At 41.1% G+C, this 15,951-nt stretch overlaps 2 protein-coding genes across 2 annotated transcripts in view; both read left to right on the top strand.

Annotated features, from left to right (window-relative positions):
* INSC (INSC spindle orientation adaptor protein) overlaps nucleotides 1-15,951 on the top strand; it is an 864,422-nt gene that overhangs the window by 453,549 nt on the left and 394,922 nt on the right. The gene's annotated exons all lie outside the window — the stretch shown is intronic.
* CRSP-2 (calcitonin receptor-stimulating peptide-2) lies at nucleotides 5,820-9,497 on the top strand. The gene is given in 5 exon segments (NM_213747.1): nucleotides 5,820-5,921; nucleotides 7,002-7,096; nucleotides 7,857-7,988; nucleotides 8,414-8,598; nucleotides 9,332-9,497. Coding segments are annotated over 3 exon segments (354 nt in total). The 5' UTR covers nucleotides 5,820-5,921; nucleotides 7,002-7,010; the 3' UTR covers nucleotides 8,550-8,598; nucleotides 9,332-9,497.

The raw sequence follows: 15,951 nt of genomic DNA, 5'->3' as shown, positions 1-15,951 counted from the left end.
TATAATACAAAATGAAGTTAACAGAAAAGAAAGCAGTAATGTAGGAAACAAGGGAAAGAAAAACTCTAAGGCACACAGAAAACAAATAGTGAAATAAAAAGAAGTAAGTTTCTCCTTATCAGCAATTACTTTAAAGATAAATGGATTAAGCTCCCCAGTCAGAAGACAAGGATTAGCAGAAAGGACAGACACATGATTAACCTACATGCTAGCTATAGAAGACTCCCTTTAGATCTAAAGACACAAGAAACCTATACATAGAACTTCCATATGACCCTGCAATCCCACTCTTGGGCATATTACCGGACAAAACTCTCCTTAAAAGAGACACATGCACCCGCATGTTCATTGCAGCACTATTCTCAATAGCCAAGACATGGAAACAAACAAAAGGTCCATGACAGAGGATTGGATTAGGAAGATGTGGTGTATATATACACAATGGATTACTACTCAGCCATAAAAAAGGACATAATGCCATTTGCAGCAACATGGATGGAACTAGAGAGTCTCATACTGAGTGAAATGAGTCAGAAAGACAAAGACAAATACCATATGATATCACATATGACTGGAATCTAACATACAGCACAAATGAATCTTTCCACAGAAAAGAAAATCATGGACTTGGAGAATAGACTTGTGGCTGCCTGATGTGAGAGGGAGGGAGTGGGAGGGTTTGGGAGCTTGGGGTTATTGGATACAACTTGGAATGGATTTACAAGGAGATCCTGCTGAGTAGCATTGATAACTATGTCTTGATACTTATATTGCAACAGAACAAAGGGTGGGGGGAAAATGTATACATGTAAGAGAAACTTGGTCCTCATGCTATACAGCAGAAAAAAATTAAATAATAAAACAAGAAAAAAAATAAAGACATAAATATGTTAAAAGTAAAAGGATAAAAAAAGATATTCCATGCAAATCGTAACCAAAAGAGAGCAAGCACGGCTATCCTAATAGCAGAGAAAATAGACTTTAAATCAAAAAAAGTTACAAGACACAAATAAGATGTTACATTGCAATAAAAAGCTTAGTAGAGCAAGAAGATATAATAATTATAAACAGTTACTATCAGATCAGCAAACTAGATGAAACAAAAGCTTACAGAATGGATGGTAGAAATCGACAGTTCTACAACACTAATTGAAGACTTCATATCCCACTCCCAATAATGGCTAGACCATCAGACAGAAGATCAGCAAGGAAATAAGAGTACTTAATGCAATAAACCATCAAGATCTAACAGGCATTGAGAGAGTTTTCTCCCCAGCAACAATAGCATACACCTTCTTCTCAAGTGCACATGGACATTTTCTGGGACACACCGTAAGTTAAGCCACCAATTAAATCTCAATAGATCAAAAGACAGATACCATAAGAAGTATCTTCCCCAATCACAACAGAATAATGTTAGAAATCAGTAACGGCAAAAACAAACCACAAACTTGTGGAAATGAAACCACACTTTGAAACAAACAAACAAACAAACAAAAAAACGGATCAACGATGATGTCATAGTCAGAAATTAGAAAACATTTACAGATGACTTAAAATGAAAATACAACATACCAAACTTAGGGGATGTTGCGAAAGCAATGCTAAAGCCTTAAATGCTTCCATTAAAAATCAAAAAGATCTCATATCAACATCCCAACTTTTTACAACTTACACCAAAAAAAGAACAAATTAAACTCAAACCTATGAGAAGGAAGCAATAACAAAGGATAGAGGAGTGGTAAAGGATAGAGGTTAGCGAGACACCAGAGAAGGTTTTTCAAAAGCATCGACATAAGTGACAATGTATTAGATAGAGGGACAAGTGAAAAAAGAGAAGACTCAAATTCCTGAATCAGAAATGGCAGAGGGGACATTACTACCAAGCCTATAGACATAAAAAGAATAATAACAGGTACAATGAATAAGTGTACACAAAGTTGGATGTTCTAGATAAAATGGACAAATACCTAGAAACAGAAGACCTACCAAGATGGAAGGATGAAGAAATAGAAAATTCAAATACACCTATGACTAGGAAGGAGAATGAAGCATTAATCCAAAATCTTCCAACAAAGAAAAGCCCTGGATACGATGGCCTCATTGGTGAATAGTACCAGACATTTAAAGAAAACGAATACCAATCCTTGTCAAACATTTCCAAAAACCTGAAGAGAAAGGACACACCCTAACCTATTCTATGAGGCAGGCCAACATTACTCTGATACCAAAGTTGGAGAAAGATTCTGCAAGGAGAAAACCCCTACAGACAAAATCCTTTATGACATGGATGTGGAAACCCTCAACAGTATGCTAGGGAATTGAATTCAGAAGCGTATTAAAAGGATCCTACAACATGACCAAGTGGGATGAATTTCTGGAATGCAAGGATGATTCAAAATATGAAAATTGATCAAAGTGTTATATCACAATAATGGAATGTAGGGAAAAACACACCTGATTATTTCCACTGATACAGAAAATTATTTGGTAAAATTCAATACCTTTTCAGGATTAAAAACAAAAACTAGGTATAGAAGGAGACTGCCTCAGCACAATACAACTATATATGAAAAACCAACACCAACACCATAATCCAGGGTGGAAAACTGAAAGCTTTTCCCCTAAGATCTGGAAGAAAATGGAAAAATATTTTTAAGAATTTTCAGACAGATTTGGGTCTCTGGTACACTCTGAGAAATCATCTTTTAGAATTTTTTTTTTTTTTAAATAAGCACAAGAATTTCATTTAAAAGAAGGGAAATAACATAGCCTTCAGAGTTTATCAGGAGGTGTAATTTTTTTTTCCACACTAGATTGTGGCTACCTGATGCTAATTTTGAGGTTTAAACATAATGAAATAAGATTGTACAGCCAAGTGCCAGCTAGTCATGGAACTTTTACCTCAGTACTGTTTAGTGCTTCAGTCCTAAGAAGTTTCAGGGAGGGCTGCGTGCAATACAAGTAATCGGTACTTGCTGAAGGTCTAAAATTTCGAGTGCACTTGGTAAATCAGGGATGGGCGCAGAGGAGACTGGTTCTGTAACTCAGACTAGTGAACCCTAGAATTTAGAAAGGGTACTTTTGTGCTCCAAGCAAATCCTGTTCTACCTAACTAGGTCCAAATGCTCTGCAGGCTGTAGTTAGAGCCCTCTCATAGCAGGGAGACTGCCTTGGTGAATCTGCCAGAGGAAATGAATTTCCATTCACATTCATTCAACAAACATTGGGCGAGTGCCACCTCATGTGCAAAACATGGTGCTAAGTGCTAAAGAAAAGATGTTGTTTTGTAAACTTACCCGCAGCTCAGAGCCAGGACTTCTTGGAAAGTCAGAGGACTTGAGGAAGGAGTTCATCTCAGCCCCTCCCTCACTGGAGAGACTGGCTTTTCTTTCCAAGTAAAGCTTAAAACTGCTGGAGGCTAAGTTAGCACCCTCTGGGGGCAGACCCTGATTCCTGCCTCTCATCCCCAGCCCTTTGTGTGTAGGCGCCAAAGATTTCTGAGTGAGGAATGAATGTTGGCTTTGAACAGGAAAGGCACAAGTGGCAGCCAAGGGTAGAATGCTGAGCCTACAAATTAACATAGTCACAAATTTGTCTTCTAAAGGAGTCGTTTCTTAGCCATAGTGCAGCCACCTTTGCACTGATTAAAGCTGTGGTTCTTCCAATGAAAAAAGACATCCCCAGACACACATACTTACAAATGATTTCAGAAGATTGATAGGTCGGAAATCTCAGGTTTTGGATTTTATTTGCAAAAGCGTTTTGCGCCTGAGTTTTAAACTTTTTTTTTTTTTTTTTTGTATTTTTTCACTTCTAGGGCGGCTTCGGTGGCATATGGAAATTCCCAGGCTAGGGGTCTAATAGGCGCCATAGCCACCGGCCTACGCCAGAGCTACTGCAACGCTGGATCCGAGCCGCATCTGCAACCTACACCACAACTCACGGCAATGCCGGATCGTTAACCCACTGAGCAAGGCCAGGGATCGAACCCGCAACCTCATGGTTCTTACTCAGATTCGTTAACCACTGCGCCACGACGGCCACTCCAACCTACCAGACTCTTAATTAAGTAGCAGAGTCCAATTTACATGCCGCACCACATCTGTTACCCCGAGTTAGCGAACTTGGTCTTGGAACTAACTCCTCACGGAAAGCCAAGCCGAGTACTCATAATTATAGTGCTGAACCCCCAAACCCTGCTCTGGCCTGTGCACCCAATTTCTGCTTGTAGTAGAAACCAGGATTTACGGAGCCCGAGCAGTCCGCCATCCTGAACTCTTCTCTTTCTCACCTTGCCTTCATCCTGGAGTGCACCTGCCCTCTATGAACCAGTTTTTCCGTTCCCTTGGTCTCCCGATCCGTTGTCTATCCTGAGGAGAGCGAGATGCAAGCACCCGATTCCCTAGCCCCAATATTTTATTCTCTTGCGAAGAAGGAGAAAAGTTGAATAAGGGTATCTTGTAAATGAGATGTTCCGAGTCCAGAGAGCACAAACCGGCAAGGGGAACAGATGTGCCGCGAGGCAGGTGTGCGGAAAGATATAGAGAAGGCTCAGGTTCGGACCTGTGGCTCGGGTCACACTCATGGCAGAGTTCGGTTTAATTTCGGCTCTGCCTGGGGGAACCACTTAACTGGGGTCCTTGCTGCCCTCCACCGGCCCCCGATGCTGTTGCAGCGTTTGCCGCGCTGGAGGGTCTGTACAGGCTGCTGCGGTTTATCGCTGTGTGCTCAGACACGGTGATCCTGGGCAGCATCCGAACTGGATTGGGGTAGATGTGGGCACAGGGCTGGAATCACAGGTCACTGGAACATCTTGGCAAACAGCAGCCGGAAGCAAGGGGCAGCTGGGCAAATGGTTCTGGGACATTGATGGGCTTAGATGATGAATGGTGGGGCTGGAGGAGTGGGGCTGGAGGTCGGCTTGGCGGCTTGGGAAGCATCTATGCCGTGCACGTCCCTGCCCAAGCCCAGTAGGGCACCATCTTTCCCCATATGGTGGACCGACCACCCAGCGCGACTCCAGACATCCGCACAGAGGTGGGGATTGGGCAAATGGATCGCGATCGCACAGAATCCCCTCTGCACTTCCCTGGTAAGCTCTTCTCGATCCCTCCCTGGGTGGAGAGCAGGTACATGGCTACTAATGATACCACTCCTTGAAGACGGGAATATGATGCCCCGTTTCAAAAATTAATATATTGAGGTGCTAGAAGACACTAGCCCGATGATCTTACTACCTAGAAAAGGCACAGCTGGAACAAAGTTTCCGTGTGACAAAGACTGTGATCCTGCCTCTTGTTTCCCACAAATCCTGCCTTCCTGTGCTTGATTCCAGCTGCCTGAATCAGACCCCCTGCTTGGGCACAGAATCATCAACCTGCTGCGCATTAACCTCCCAAACCGCACTTGGACATGGTAGTCTTAGGGGACCGGGGATGCCTTGTAATGCTGGACTCTGCTCTACAAAGATCACATAGCTGGGGATGGAGAGGGATGTGAGCCTGCGAAACCGAACAGGTAAAGTTTACCATGACGTCAAACTGTCCTTAAATTCCTGCTCACTTTGCGTGTGTTTTTCGTTGGTGCCCACCAACCTCCCCACCCCCTCCCACCCCCGCCATCAATGACCTCAATGCAAATACAAGTGGGGTGGTCCTGTTGGATGCTCCAGGTTCTGGACGCAAGTAGTGACACAATCCTGGGGCTCAGGATCTTTCCTCTCATTGGTTGCCTGGAGCTCTGGGACCACCCCAGATTCAGAGCGGCGGGAATAAGAGCAGCTGCTGGTGCGGGGAAGGGTTAGAGGCACTACCCACCTCAAGTGTCTCTGCCGCTTCTTCCACAGTGCCATCGCCTGACGCCAACGCTGCTGCCTCTGCTCCCTCCTCTGCTCCAGTCCACCTGGTTCCTGCTGCCCGGTAAGCCCGGAGATTCCTGCTAAGCTGTGGTTCTGTTTCTCTCTCCCTCTCCTCCCTTCCCTCTCTCTCCATTGGATTTTCTTAGCTGATCTCTTTTCCCGTCTCAAAGTTCCTGTCCACTTCTCTCCGGGTCTCTTCATCCTGTAATATGCCTTACTGCGCAATTCATTCTAGGCTCCTTTCACAGGTAACTCTGGATGGTCTCAGTTCGGGGATTCCCTGCTCTACTCTTCCTGAGCTGAGCTGGGCTCCAGTCTTGTCCCCGCAGCAGACGTGCTTAGGTCCGTGTTGGGATTTTGGAGCTCTCCAGGCACTTCAGGGAGAGGAGGATGCAGGAATAGCTTTGAGCAGAAGAAACTTTCATGGATCCCATCTCCTCTTACCTACAAGGATCGCTGGAAATGGGGTCGGGACCTGGGACAGTGCAAATGGGTGGCAAATAGGTGCAATGACTGAGGGGAAAGTAGCTATTAAACGCAAGCCCCAGTTGAAGGTTCTGGGAACTCCCCCTCCCGCACCGCCACCCCATTTAATCTTGGGTCCCAATTTAAGGCTGTACCAGCTTGTTTCTTACAGGGTGCTCTTTGCCAGAGTATGGAGCAGCTGGACAGTAAAATTTGGTTCTTCAGTTTCTCAGGGATTCCAACTGCAGAGATATGTCCTCCCAACTCCCCTTCCCCCCAGCCAGGTATAAGCAAAAATCAGGCATCAGGAGAGATGCTGATGGGTTGCACTATGGGAAAAGCTGTGGTGACAGGTACTGCGAGTCTGTCCTCCAGGAGTCCTGGCCAACAGGTTGAAGGTGAGAGTGTGGGTGTGCTGGGCAGGGGGCTATGGACGGAGACCTCCTCACCCAGTTGTCCTGCTAGGCTTCTTTGCTAAACCAAGCATGTTGCAGGCTCACTGGATCTTCCAGCAGTCCACTTGGCTGAGGAGGAAATGATGGTGAAAGGAAAGGACACAAGCAGCCTGAAGCCAGGAAGCCAGGGAGTGGGAGGCAGAGGCAGGAGCAGAGCCCAGGTCTGTGGGCTCAATGAACTTGGAACTGCTACAGGTGGTGACATTGTTCTTCCCTTGCAGAGGGGCACCATGGGCTTCTGGAAATTTCCGCCCTTCCTGGTTCTCAGCATCCTGGTCCTGTACCAGGCAGGCATGTTCCACACAGCACCCGTGAGGTAAGACAGCACTGGTGGCAGTGCTCTCGCTTCCCACGGCCCCCGGAATCATATAGTTCTGTATTGTGAGTTGTGCTGTGGTGAGTCTGGCTCTTGGTGGGCTTCTGTGTATAGGGGGTGTGGGGTCCTAATGTATGAATATAGTCATGTATATAAGTTTATTATAAATATTTTGTGATCCAAGATAATATCACAAAGTTTACAAATAAATAGAAGATATACAGTATTCACTATAAATTTCTAAACTCACTGAACCTTACAGCATGTTTTTGTTGCTTTTTATGAAATGTTTATAACTTTAGCAAACCTATATAGTAATTTAGCCATAATTTGAGCAATGAATTGCATTCTAATTAAGTAATTTGTCAATAAATTTGTTATTAAATCTGAAAGGTAATCTATACAATTTCTCACCCTCTTTCAAATTATATTAATATGAAACCATTTTCATATTCAAACTATCATTTAATTTTTAATAATGGCTGTATTTAACACTAAGCTCATACAATTCCTGAAGATCTAACCATCAGCTTTCAAAAGCCTACATGATGCACTTTCAGCAGAACTACTTTGTGGACACCCCAGAGCCTAACTCATGGTGAAGCAGCATTTTTGGATGAACACTAGCCTTATGTCCTGACCGTTGAGAATTTCATCAGCCTTATTCTCAGAGGAAGTGGCAGAAACCAGGAAATCTGGCTGCTTATCCTAGGGCTGTGGTAGGCTCAGAGCGCATGTTGGGCTTGCTTTCCCTTCCCAGATTGCCTTTGGAGAGCAGCTTTGATTCTGCCACTCTCACAGAGGAGGAAGTGTCCCTTCTACTGGTTGCAATGGTGAAGGATTATGTGCAGATGAAGGCCACTGTGCTGGAGCAGGAGTCAGAGGACTTCAGGTCAGTCTTTGCACCCCTCCCAGAATATGGCTTACCCTCTCCCTAGAGTACCAGGAAGGCATATCCTTAAGAATGAGATTTGTTATAGTGCCATAAGCCTTGATGTCCAGTCTCATAAGCCTTGGTTTATTTTTAGTTTATTACACAGGAGAGATTGTCTATTACAGTTCTGATTTCCAGGTCCAGTAATGCAGAGCCACCTTTGGGTTTTCTGACACCCCTGAAAATGTCTATGGGGAGTGATGATGCATTTTCCCAAAAGCCCTATGGTTTTCTGTTGGGATTTTGTGTTTAGCAGAAACATTTCAGGTTCACTGGTCCCTCTCAGAGCTGTAATTTTCCACTGATGGTCAGTCCTGGGGGGAATCACTTGCCCTCAAGCTGTCATTGGCAGGCCTTCTCTTTGTCTCCATCCTGAAAATCAGCATCACTGCCCAGGAGAAATCCTGCAACACTGCTAGCTGTGTGACCCACAAGATGACAGGCTGGCTGAGCAGATCTGGGAGCGTGGCTAAGAACAACTTCATGCCCACCAACGTGGACTCCAAAATCTTGGGCTGACGCCGCAGAGAGCCTCAGGCCTGAGCTGTGAAATGACTCCACAAAGAAGGTGACTGCTCTAGAACATGGGATAGCAGGGCAAATGGCTGGGTATTTCAGGGGTGTTGGCTACACTCTAACCCTCCCTGAGCCTGTACTGTAAAAAAAAATCCATAATGAAGTTGCTGACCCCATTATCCTCAGAAAGAAAAGAGAATCCTAATAGCCAAAACCCCTATAACTTAGGTTCATTTCTATTTTTTTCCAGTGTCTCCCAGTGACTCTGAGGTCATCTGTCAGGAAACATAGATTCTATTCTTTTTTCTTTTCTTTTTGGCTACACCCAAGGCATGTGAAAGTTTTTGGGCCAGGGATTGAATCTGAACCATAGCTGTGACCTATGCAGTACCTGTGGCAACACTGGATCCTTAACCCAATGTACCACATCAGGAACTCCTAGGTCCTATTATTTAAAACACTGTTCCCTGCAGTTATAATTGTGATTATTCTAGTTTTTGAGTTTGAAAGGTAATGATCTTATCCAGTGAGTTTGAAGTATAACTACAATGTCACATATATCTGAATTCAGAGCATTGACTTGGTTTCAAATGCGATGTCTGTCTTCCACTAACTATACAACCATGGGCCAGACCCTCTCTGAACCTCAGTTCTACATGAAACTTTAAGGCAACAATAATATTTACCTGTTATCATTAATATAAAAAGTAACTGAGATAATTCATGGCAAGAGCCTCACTATTAATAAGTAATAATATTCTAGCTCTTATTTTTTTTTCTCCTAGGTCACCAAGGAACTGAACTCTATTTCTTTTAATCTGCAATGAAAGCAATTTATTTGAAAAATAGCATGGAAAACACACATATATGCATGCTTCTTGCTTGAAATACAGCTTTTAGCTTGAAATAAACTAAAACTAAATGCAGAATAAAATCATTGCAGCTACCTGATATGTATCATTTTAATATTTGATTCTGTATTCTATAAGTATGACTCATGTCTCGCTGGCTTATCTGGTAGCAAATCTGGACCCTGTCAGCCAACCTGTTGGTGGTGGCAGCTCTGCTAAACCTCAGGAGCACATGAAATTGCTGCCTTATCGGTGTCTGTGGACATATAGTAATGCTTAGCCCCTATGGAACATATAAAGAAATGTTCTCATTTGTTCACTTCATCAAGCCAGAAAATGTATTTTCAGTACACTTAAAAGGAGTCCCTGCTATTTATGCTGTTTCCCCCATAAGAACCTCAGGGACCTGTGAACACTTGGTTGACCAGGTTGGCTCAAATGAGGCAATAACGTGCTTGGGGTGGGTCCTCAGTATCCTGTACCCTCAGTGTCTAGTGAAACATCCTTATGGGATTAGAATCCTCTGCATCTCAGAGAGACAGTCACATTCTCAGAGGGCACCCTGGTTCCCAGCCCCAGAAGTTATCTGTTCTCTCTCTCCTTGACTCAGGTTTGCCCTTATCCATCCCTGCCTTTCCTCCCCAACAGCTCCTCTTTACACATCCTATAGCCTGCAAAACCCTTTAGAGCAATGGCTCACAGCTTGAAAGGGTATCACAGACTGGCAGACTTGGAAAGGTCCTCAGATGCCATCCAATCCAACTTTTTACTCTTGAAGTTGCAGAGAAGGAACATTATGTTGCTCAGGGTCCTGCAGTAACTTTACCAGAGATATCCCTATATTTAAGAAATAATAATTGAGTGTCTGCTATCTGTTTGATACTATCTGGGCTCCAGGAATAAAGCAATGAACAGAACAGACAAAACCCCCTGCATTCATGGAGCTTATATTCTAACTGGAAGAGACTGAGGTGATACATGCTGTGGAGTTAGATACTCAGTATTGGAAATGTATCTGCGATGTCAAAGGGCCTAATGTTTCATGTAGTATAGGAATTTCCCAGTATCAAAATCCCTGGCATCTACTGGTACTGCCAATGGCCAGTAGCTCATTGTAACATCCAATGTGACTGGACAGACAGTTTCACTGGTAGACAGTTCAGTGGTGTTCCTTAGTTGGAAAAGTCATATCCTTTTTCCTACTGACTAGTTATTTCTTTAAAACCATAGAGAATTATGAACCTTGTTCCCATACAGTCTACATTCAATAAATAGCCCTACCTTAGCCATAAAGGTAGATCAGACCATCTCTCCCTTAGGGAAAAAATATTCCATTAACGCCCCATCTCAAGAAGTAAACACTAGGGGCACTACAATGACTTATAAGGTCCAACTTTATTTTCCCTTCCTCTCATAACTAGTCCCATTACTGGATGGTCTCATATCATACTTCTTCCTCACATTGGCCTTCTCGCTACCCCTCATTCTGTATCCATCAGCATCCTGAAGTATTTGTACCTGCTGGCATCTCTCTGCAAAATGCTTTTACCCAGCAACCCCTTCTTCTCCAGATCTCTAATGTCACCTACCCTGACTATCCTTTTCTGAAACTGTATCCCAGCCTGCCAACACCCCAACCCTCTTCTACTTTGATTTATTTTTTCTCTTTACTATTCATTACTTACTATTATAGCATATATGTTTACTTATATAGTTTACTGTTTATATCCTATGCTGTGAACAGTGTAAATTTCACATAGATAGGAATATGGCTATTGTGTTAATTTGCTGAATGCCCTTCACAGAACAGTATGTTTGCACAAAACAGAACTCAAGAAATATTTATGTATACATGTATGTGAAAAAAAATTTAAAAAGAAATATTTATTGAATTAATGGAGTCAAGTCATCTTCTCTTTTGTGTTTGTGGTCAATTCTCTGGTTCCTTCTAGGCCCGATTTTCTTCAGGTTTAGTTGTGGAAAGGCTTTCATTTTCAACAGTTATATCAACCTGATGGTCAACCCCTCAAACACCTGGAGACTCCTACAATTCCTGCCTCAGGGCCTCTACAGGGACCATTTCTTCAGCTTAAACATAATTCTCACACTTCCTTTTTTCTTCCCTGTCAGGTGAGGACACAACAAGTAGAAGGATACTTGTAAGACAGGAAGAGACGTCTCACCACACACCAACACTGATGGTACTTTGATCTCGTAATTCCAGTATCCAGAACTAACAGAAAATAAATTTCTGTTGTTTAAGTCATCCAGTCCTATATTCTGTTATGGCTGCTCAAATAGACCCTCATAGGAGGCATTCATGGATGGAGTTATTTTTGCTACTATAGCATGTTTTTCTTTTTACTGAGATTTTGGGTTTTGGGCCAATCTGTTGAATAGATAATTTGGCAAATTCACTTGTTTCTTTCCTTTTTTTTTTTTTTTTTTTTTTAAATAGGGCCACACTCACAGGATATGGAATTTCCCAGGCCTATGCTACATCTACAGCATCATGGGATCTGAGCTGCATCTGTGACCTACACTATAGATCATAGCAATGCTGGATCCTTTAACCCACTGAGTAAGGCCAGGGATAGAACCCGTGTCCTCATGGATACTAGTTGGGTTTCTTACTGCTGAGCCACGATGGTAACTCCTAAGTACAGGTCTTTTTAAAGTTAAGACAATAATCATAATTTACAAGGAATGCATGACTTTAAACCTAGCAAAGAGAATCTATTCTATTCAATGGAAAGTGGAAGGAAAAAAAGACCTCAAATCATGTAACAAAATGCACTATGTGTAAAAGGATGGCATAATAAATGCTTATATAACTTTACAGTACTTGTAAGTTAGCTAAAGTCACCAATGAAAAAACACAGACCATCAGGTTGTTTTGTTTTTTGTTTTTTTTTAAGGCTCCATCAATGTCTTTCTACATGAGAAACATTAACAGCATAAGGATTCAGATTGGATGAAGATAAAAGGGTAGTAAAATATACACAAGACAAATATGAATAAAAATAAGTTGAGGTAATATCCTATATGGTCAAAATAGAACTCAAGACGAAAAAACGTATAGGGAAAGTGTGATATACTTTAGTATATAAAGGAGTGATGGCGCATGAAGATATATTTATTATGAACACATACATGTGCACCCAACCATGTGGCCTCAAATTATGTAAAACAATTGACAGAACTATAAGGAGAAATATATATAAATCAAGAATTGCTCTTAGAGAATTAATGCACTCTTCTCAGTAAGCCACGGCTTCTAGTATCATCTCCCCAGTACCAGATTCCACACTGGCTCTGCAAATATTCCCTGACAATATGGTGAATTTCAGACATCATACAGTGGTTACACCCACAAAGGGGTGATAGATTTTATTACTGATCAGATTATGTCTACTTGTCCCAAATACCATTATGTAAGCCAAGTCATCCCACATTGATTTGAAACACCACCCTTATTTTTACTGATCATCTTCCAGCCTTTTCTTCTCTATTTATGTTTATACACCAGTAAGACAGTTTAATAACTAGCACGGCAAAGGCACCCTTATATTTCTCTTTTTCAAAATGCTCTTGGCAATTCTCACACATTTATTTTTCCAGAGAGAAGTTAAGATAATTGTCAATTTTTAAAAACTCCTATTGGATTTTAATTTGCATTGGGCTTTCCAGGTAGACAACTGTAACATCTATAAATAATGGTAAATCTTATTTCATATTTGTGGTCTTATTATATCAAGTAGAACTTCTTTCATATTCAAGAATATATATATGTATATATATGAATAAACTTACTGGATATTCAGATATTTAAAAAAAATCAAACAGATACTAAGTTTTATCAAAATATCTTTTGTTAGATAAAATATTATCTCATGGCCTTTTTCCTTTGACTTATTAATTTACCTAATATATTTCTTTTTTGTTGTTTTTGTTTTTGTCTTTTTGCCTTTTCTAGGGCCGTTCCTGTGGCATATGGAGGTTCCCAGGCTAGGGGTCGAATCAGAACCGTTGATGCAGGCCCACGCCTGAGCCACAGCAATGCCAGAACTGAGCCATGTCCGTGATCCACACCACAGCTCATGGCAATGCTGGATCCCCAACCCACTGAGCGAGGCCAGGGATCGAAACTGCAACCCCGTGGTCCCCAGTTGGATTCGTCTCTGCTGTGCCATGACGGGAACCCCTGAAGTGATCTTTTTAAAACAGAACTCATACCACATCTATCCTCTGCTCAAATCTTTCCACAGGTTCCCCACTTCCCCCAGAGTAAGAATCAAAATTGTTATGGTAGTCTGGAAGGCACTACATGATCTGACCTCATATAGTTTCTCTTATCTCCCTTCCTGTCAACAAACCCATTGCTTACTCTGCTCCCAGCTTCCTCAGAGTCTTTGAACTTCCTATTTTCTCTGTCTTGTACACTGTCCCCTCAATGTCAGTATGATGGACTCCTTCTCTTCTTTCAGAACTCTGCTAAAACACCACCTTCTCAGATTTGGCTTCCCTTACCGCTACATGCAAAAAGGCATCCCTTCTCTGATCTACCTTATTCGGCTTTATTTTTTCCAAAGTACTTATCAAGATCTGAAATATTATATATTTATACTGGCTTTTTGATCTATGTACTTCCATTACAAAGTACATTCATTCTATGAATGAAGTTACATAGTTTTGAATCTATATCCCTGGAGTTTAGAATAATTTCTGGAACATGGTAGCCCTTCAATAAATATTTGTTGAGTTAATAAATTATGAAACTATATAAGGCTCTGATTTTGATCTCTAAGTTCATCTTTAACCACGTGACATATTATGCAATGGAAAGATCTCATTTTTTTAATAGCCTATAATTTGTGTTTTGATTTCCACTTATTAAGTGGAAAAATTGTTAATAAGAGCATTTCTGCCTTTAAAAATATACATCAGTTATTTAGTTCCAGGTATTTTGCACTGAGGTTATATAAAATGATCTCCATACTTTTTTTTTACTTGTGAAAATTATTGAGATTTCTATGACACTTATTAGGTGATCCTTTCCAAAAAATTTTGTTAAATTATAGAAAAAAGTATTTCCCCAAGGTAAAAATATTTATATCTTTATCTACCTATAAGTCTACAGGTATGAAATTAATGTGATTAATGATATTGTTCATGATTTTTGTCTTGTGGTTGACTTTGCAAAGACCAAGACAGGGCAAAATAGTTTCCAAACACTATTGTTTTTTTCTAGTATTTGCATTCTAAAACTTTTAGTTTACATAATGTTAATTTTTTCTTACCTTTATAAACAACTTTAATAAGGTATAAATATAAAATTATACACTTTAAACCATATTATTTCCATGAATTTTACCAAGAATATGCCATATAAACCATGTAACAATTACCACAAAAAATAAAGTTCCATCATCCCAGCATGTTATTTATGCTACTTTGACATCAACAGCTCCCAAACCACTGCCTCAGACAATCACTGATATGATTTCTATCATCACGGATTCGTTTTTAAATAGCTATGTGATATGTACTCTTTCTTATCCAGCTTCTTTCACTGAGCATCATGCTTGGGAGATTGATTTATATCGTTGTAGGGGATTAAATGGGTATTAATTAGGTACTAATTCCAAAGGATTGGGGAGAAAGAATTAAGTAGCATTCCATGTATACAAAAGATGTATTGTTAGACAGATGTATTGTTTCTATCCCTAGTTATTATGTGTGACACTCTTAGGAACATTCATGCGAAAGTATTTCTATGAAGAGCTGAAATCATTTCCCTTGGATAAACAGCCAGAACTTGTATGGTAAATGTCTGTACAACCAAACTGATTACGCCCGTTTACAAAAGGCTCTGCCATTTTATACTCGCAACACAAATTTCAGATCATTTAACTTGCTCCACACAACCTTGACAATGACTGGTATTTTCAGCCTTTACCATTTTAGCCATTCTAATGATATTATAACTCATTATAGATTTTGATTTGTATCTCCTTAAGTAATAGTGATAATGTACTACAGCCAAGTGTACTTATTGGCTATTTGTTTATATTATTTTGTAATGTTCCTGTTTCACTATTTTGCCCATTTTTAACTGGACATCTTATCTTCTTACTATTTAATAGTACAGATCTTAGTATGCCCTAGATACTAGTCCTGCTTCCTTTGAGGGTATTATTTCACTTACCTTCTCACATTTCTCTCCCTCTGAATCACTTCCTCTGTGGGAAACCAGGTACCATGAAACAAAGGCCATTCAAGCAGATTGTGGAGGAGTCTTTGTGTCAAGGAATGCAGGTCTCTGACCAACAGCTATTAAGGAATGGAGGCCTGTCAACAACCAAATAAGTGAGTTTAGAAGTGGTTCTTAGAGTTCTCTGAAACTCCAGGGTTAAGGATCTGGTGTTGTCACTGCTGTGGCTCAGATCATTACTGTGGTGTGGGTTTGATCCCTGGCCTGGGAACTTCTGCATGTTCCAGGAATGGCAAAGAAGAAGGAGAATAAGGAGGAGGAAGAGGAGGAGAAAAGGACG

The sequence above is a fragment of the Sus scrofa genome, chromosome 2 (genome assembly GCF_054392235.1).
Source record: "Sus scrofa isolate SSC_HxYL_T2T_F1_AM1 chromosome 2, Sscrofa_HxYL_maternal_Yorkshire_Landrace_v2.0, whole genome shotgun sequence".
NCBI lineage: Eukaryota > Metazoa > Chordata > Mammalia > Artiodactyla > Suidae > Sus > Sus scrofa.
Note: the sequence above shows the minus strand (reverse complement) of the source record. Positions and strands in the feature narration are given on the sequence as shown.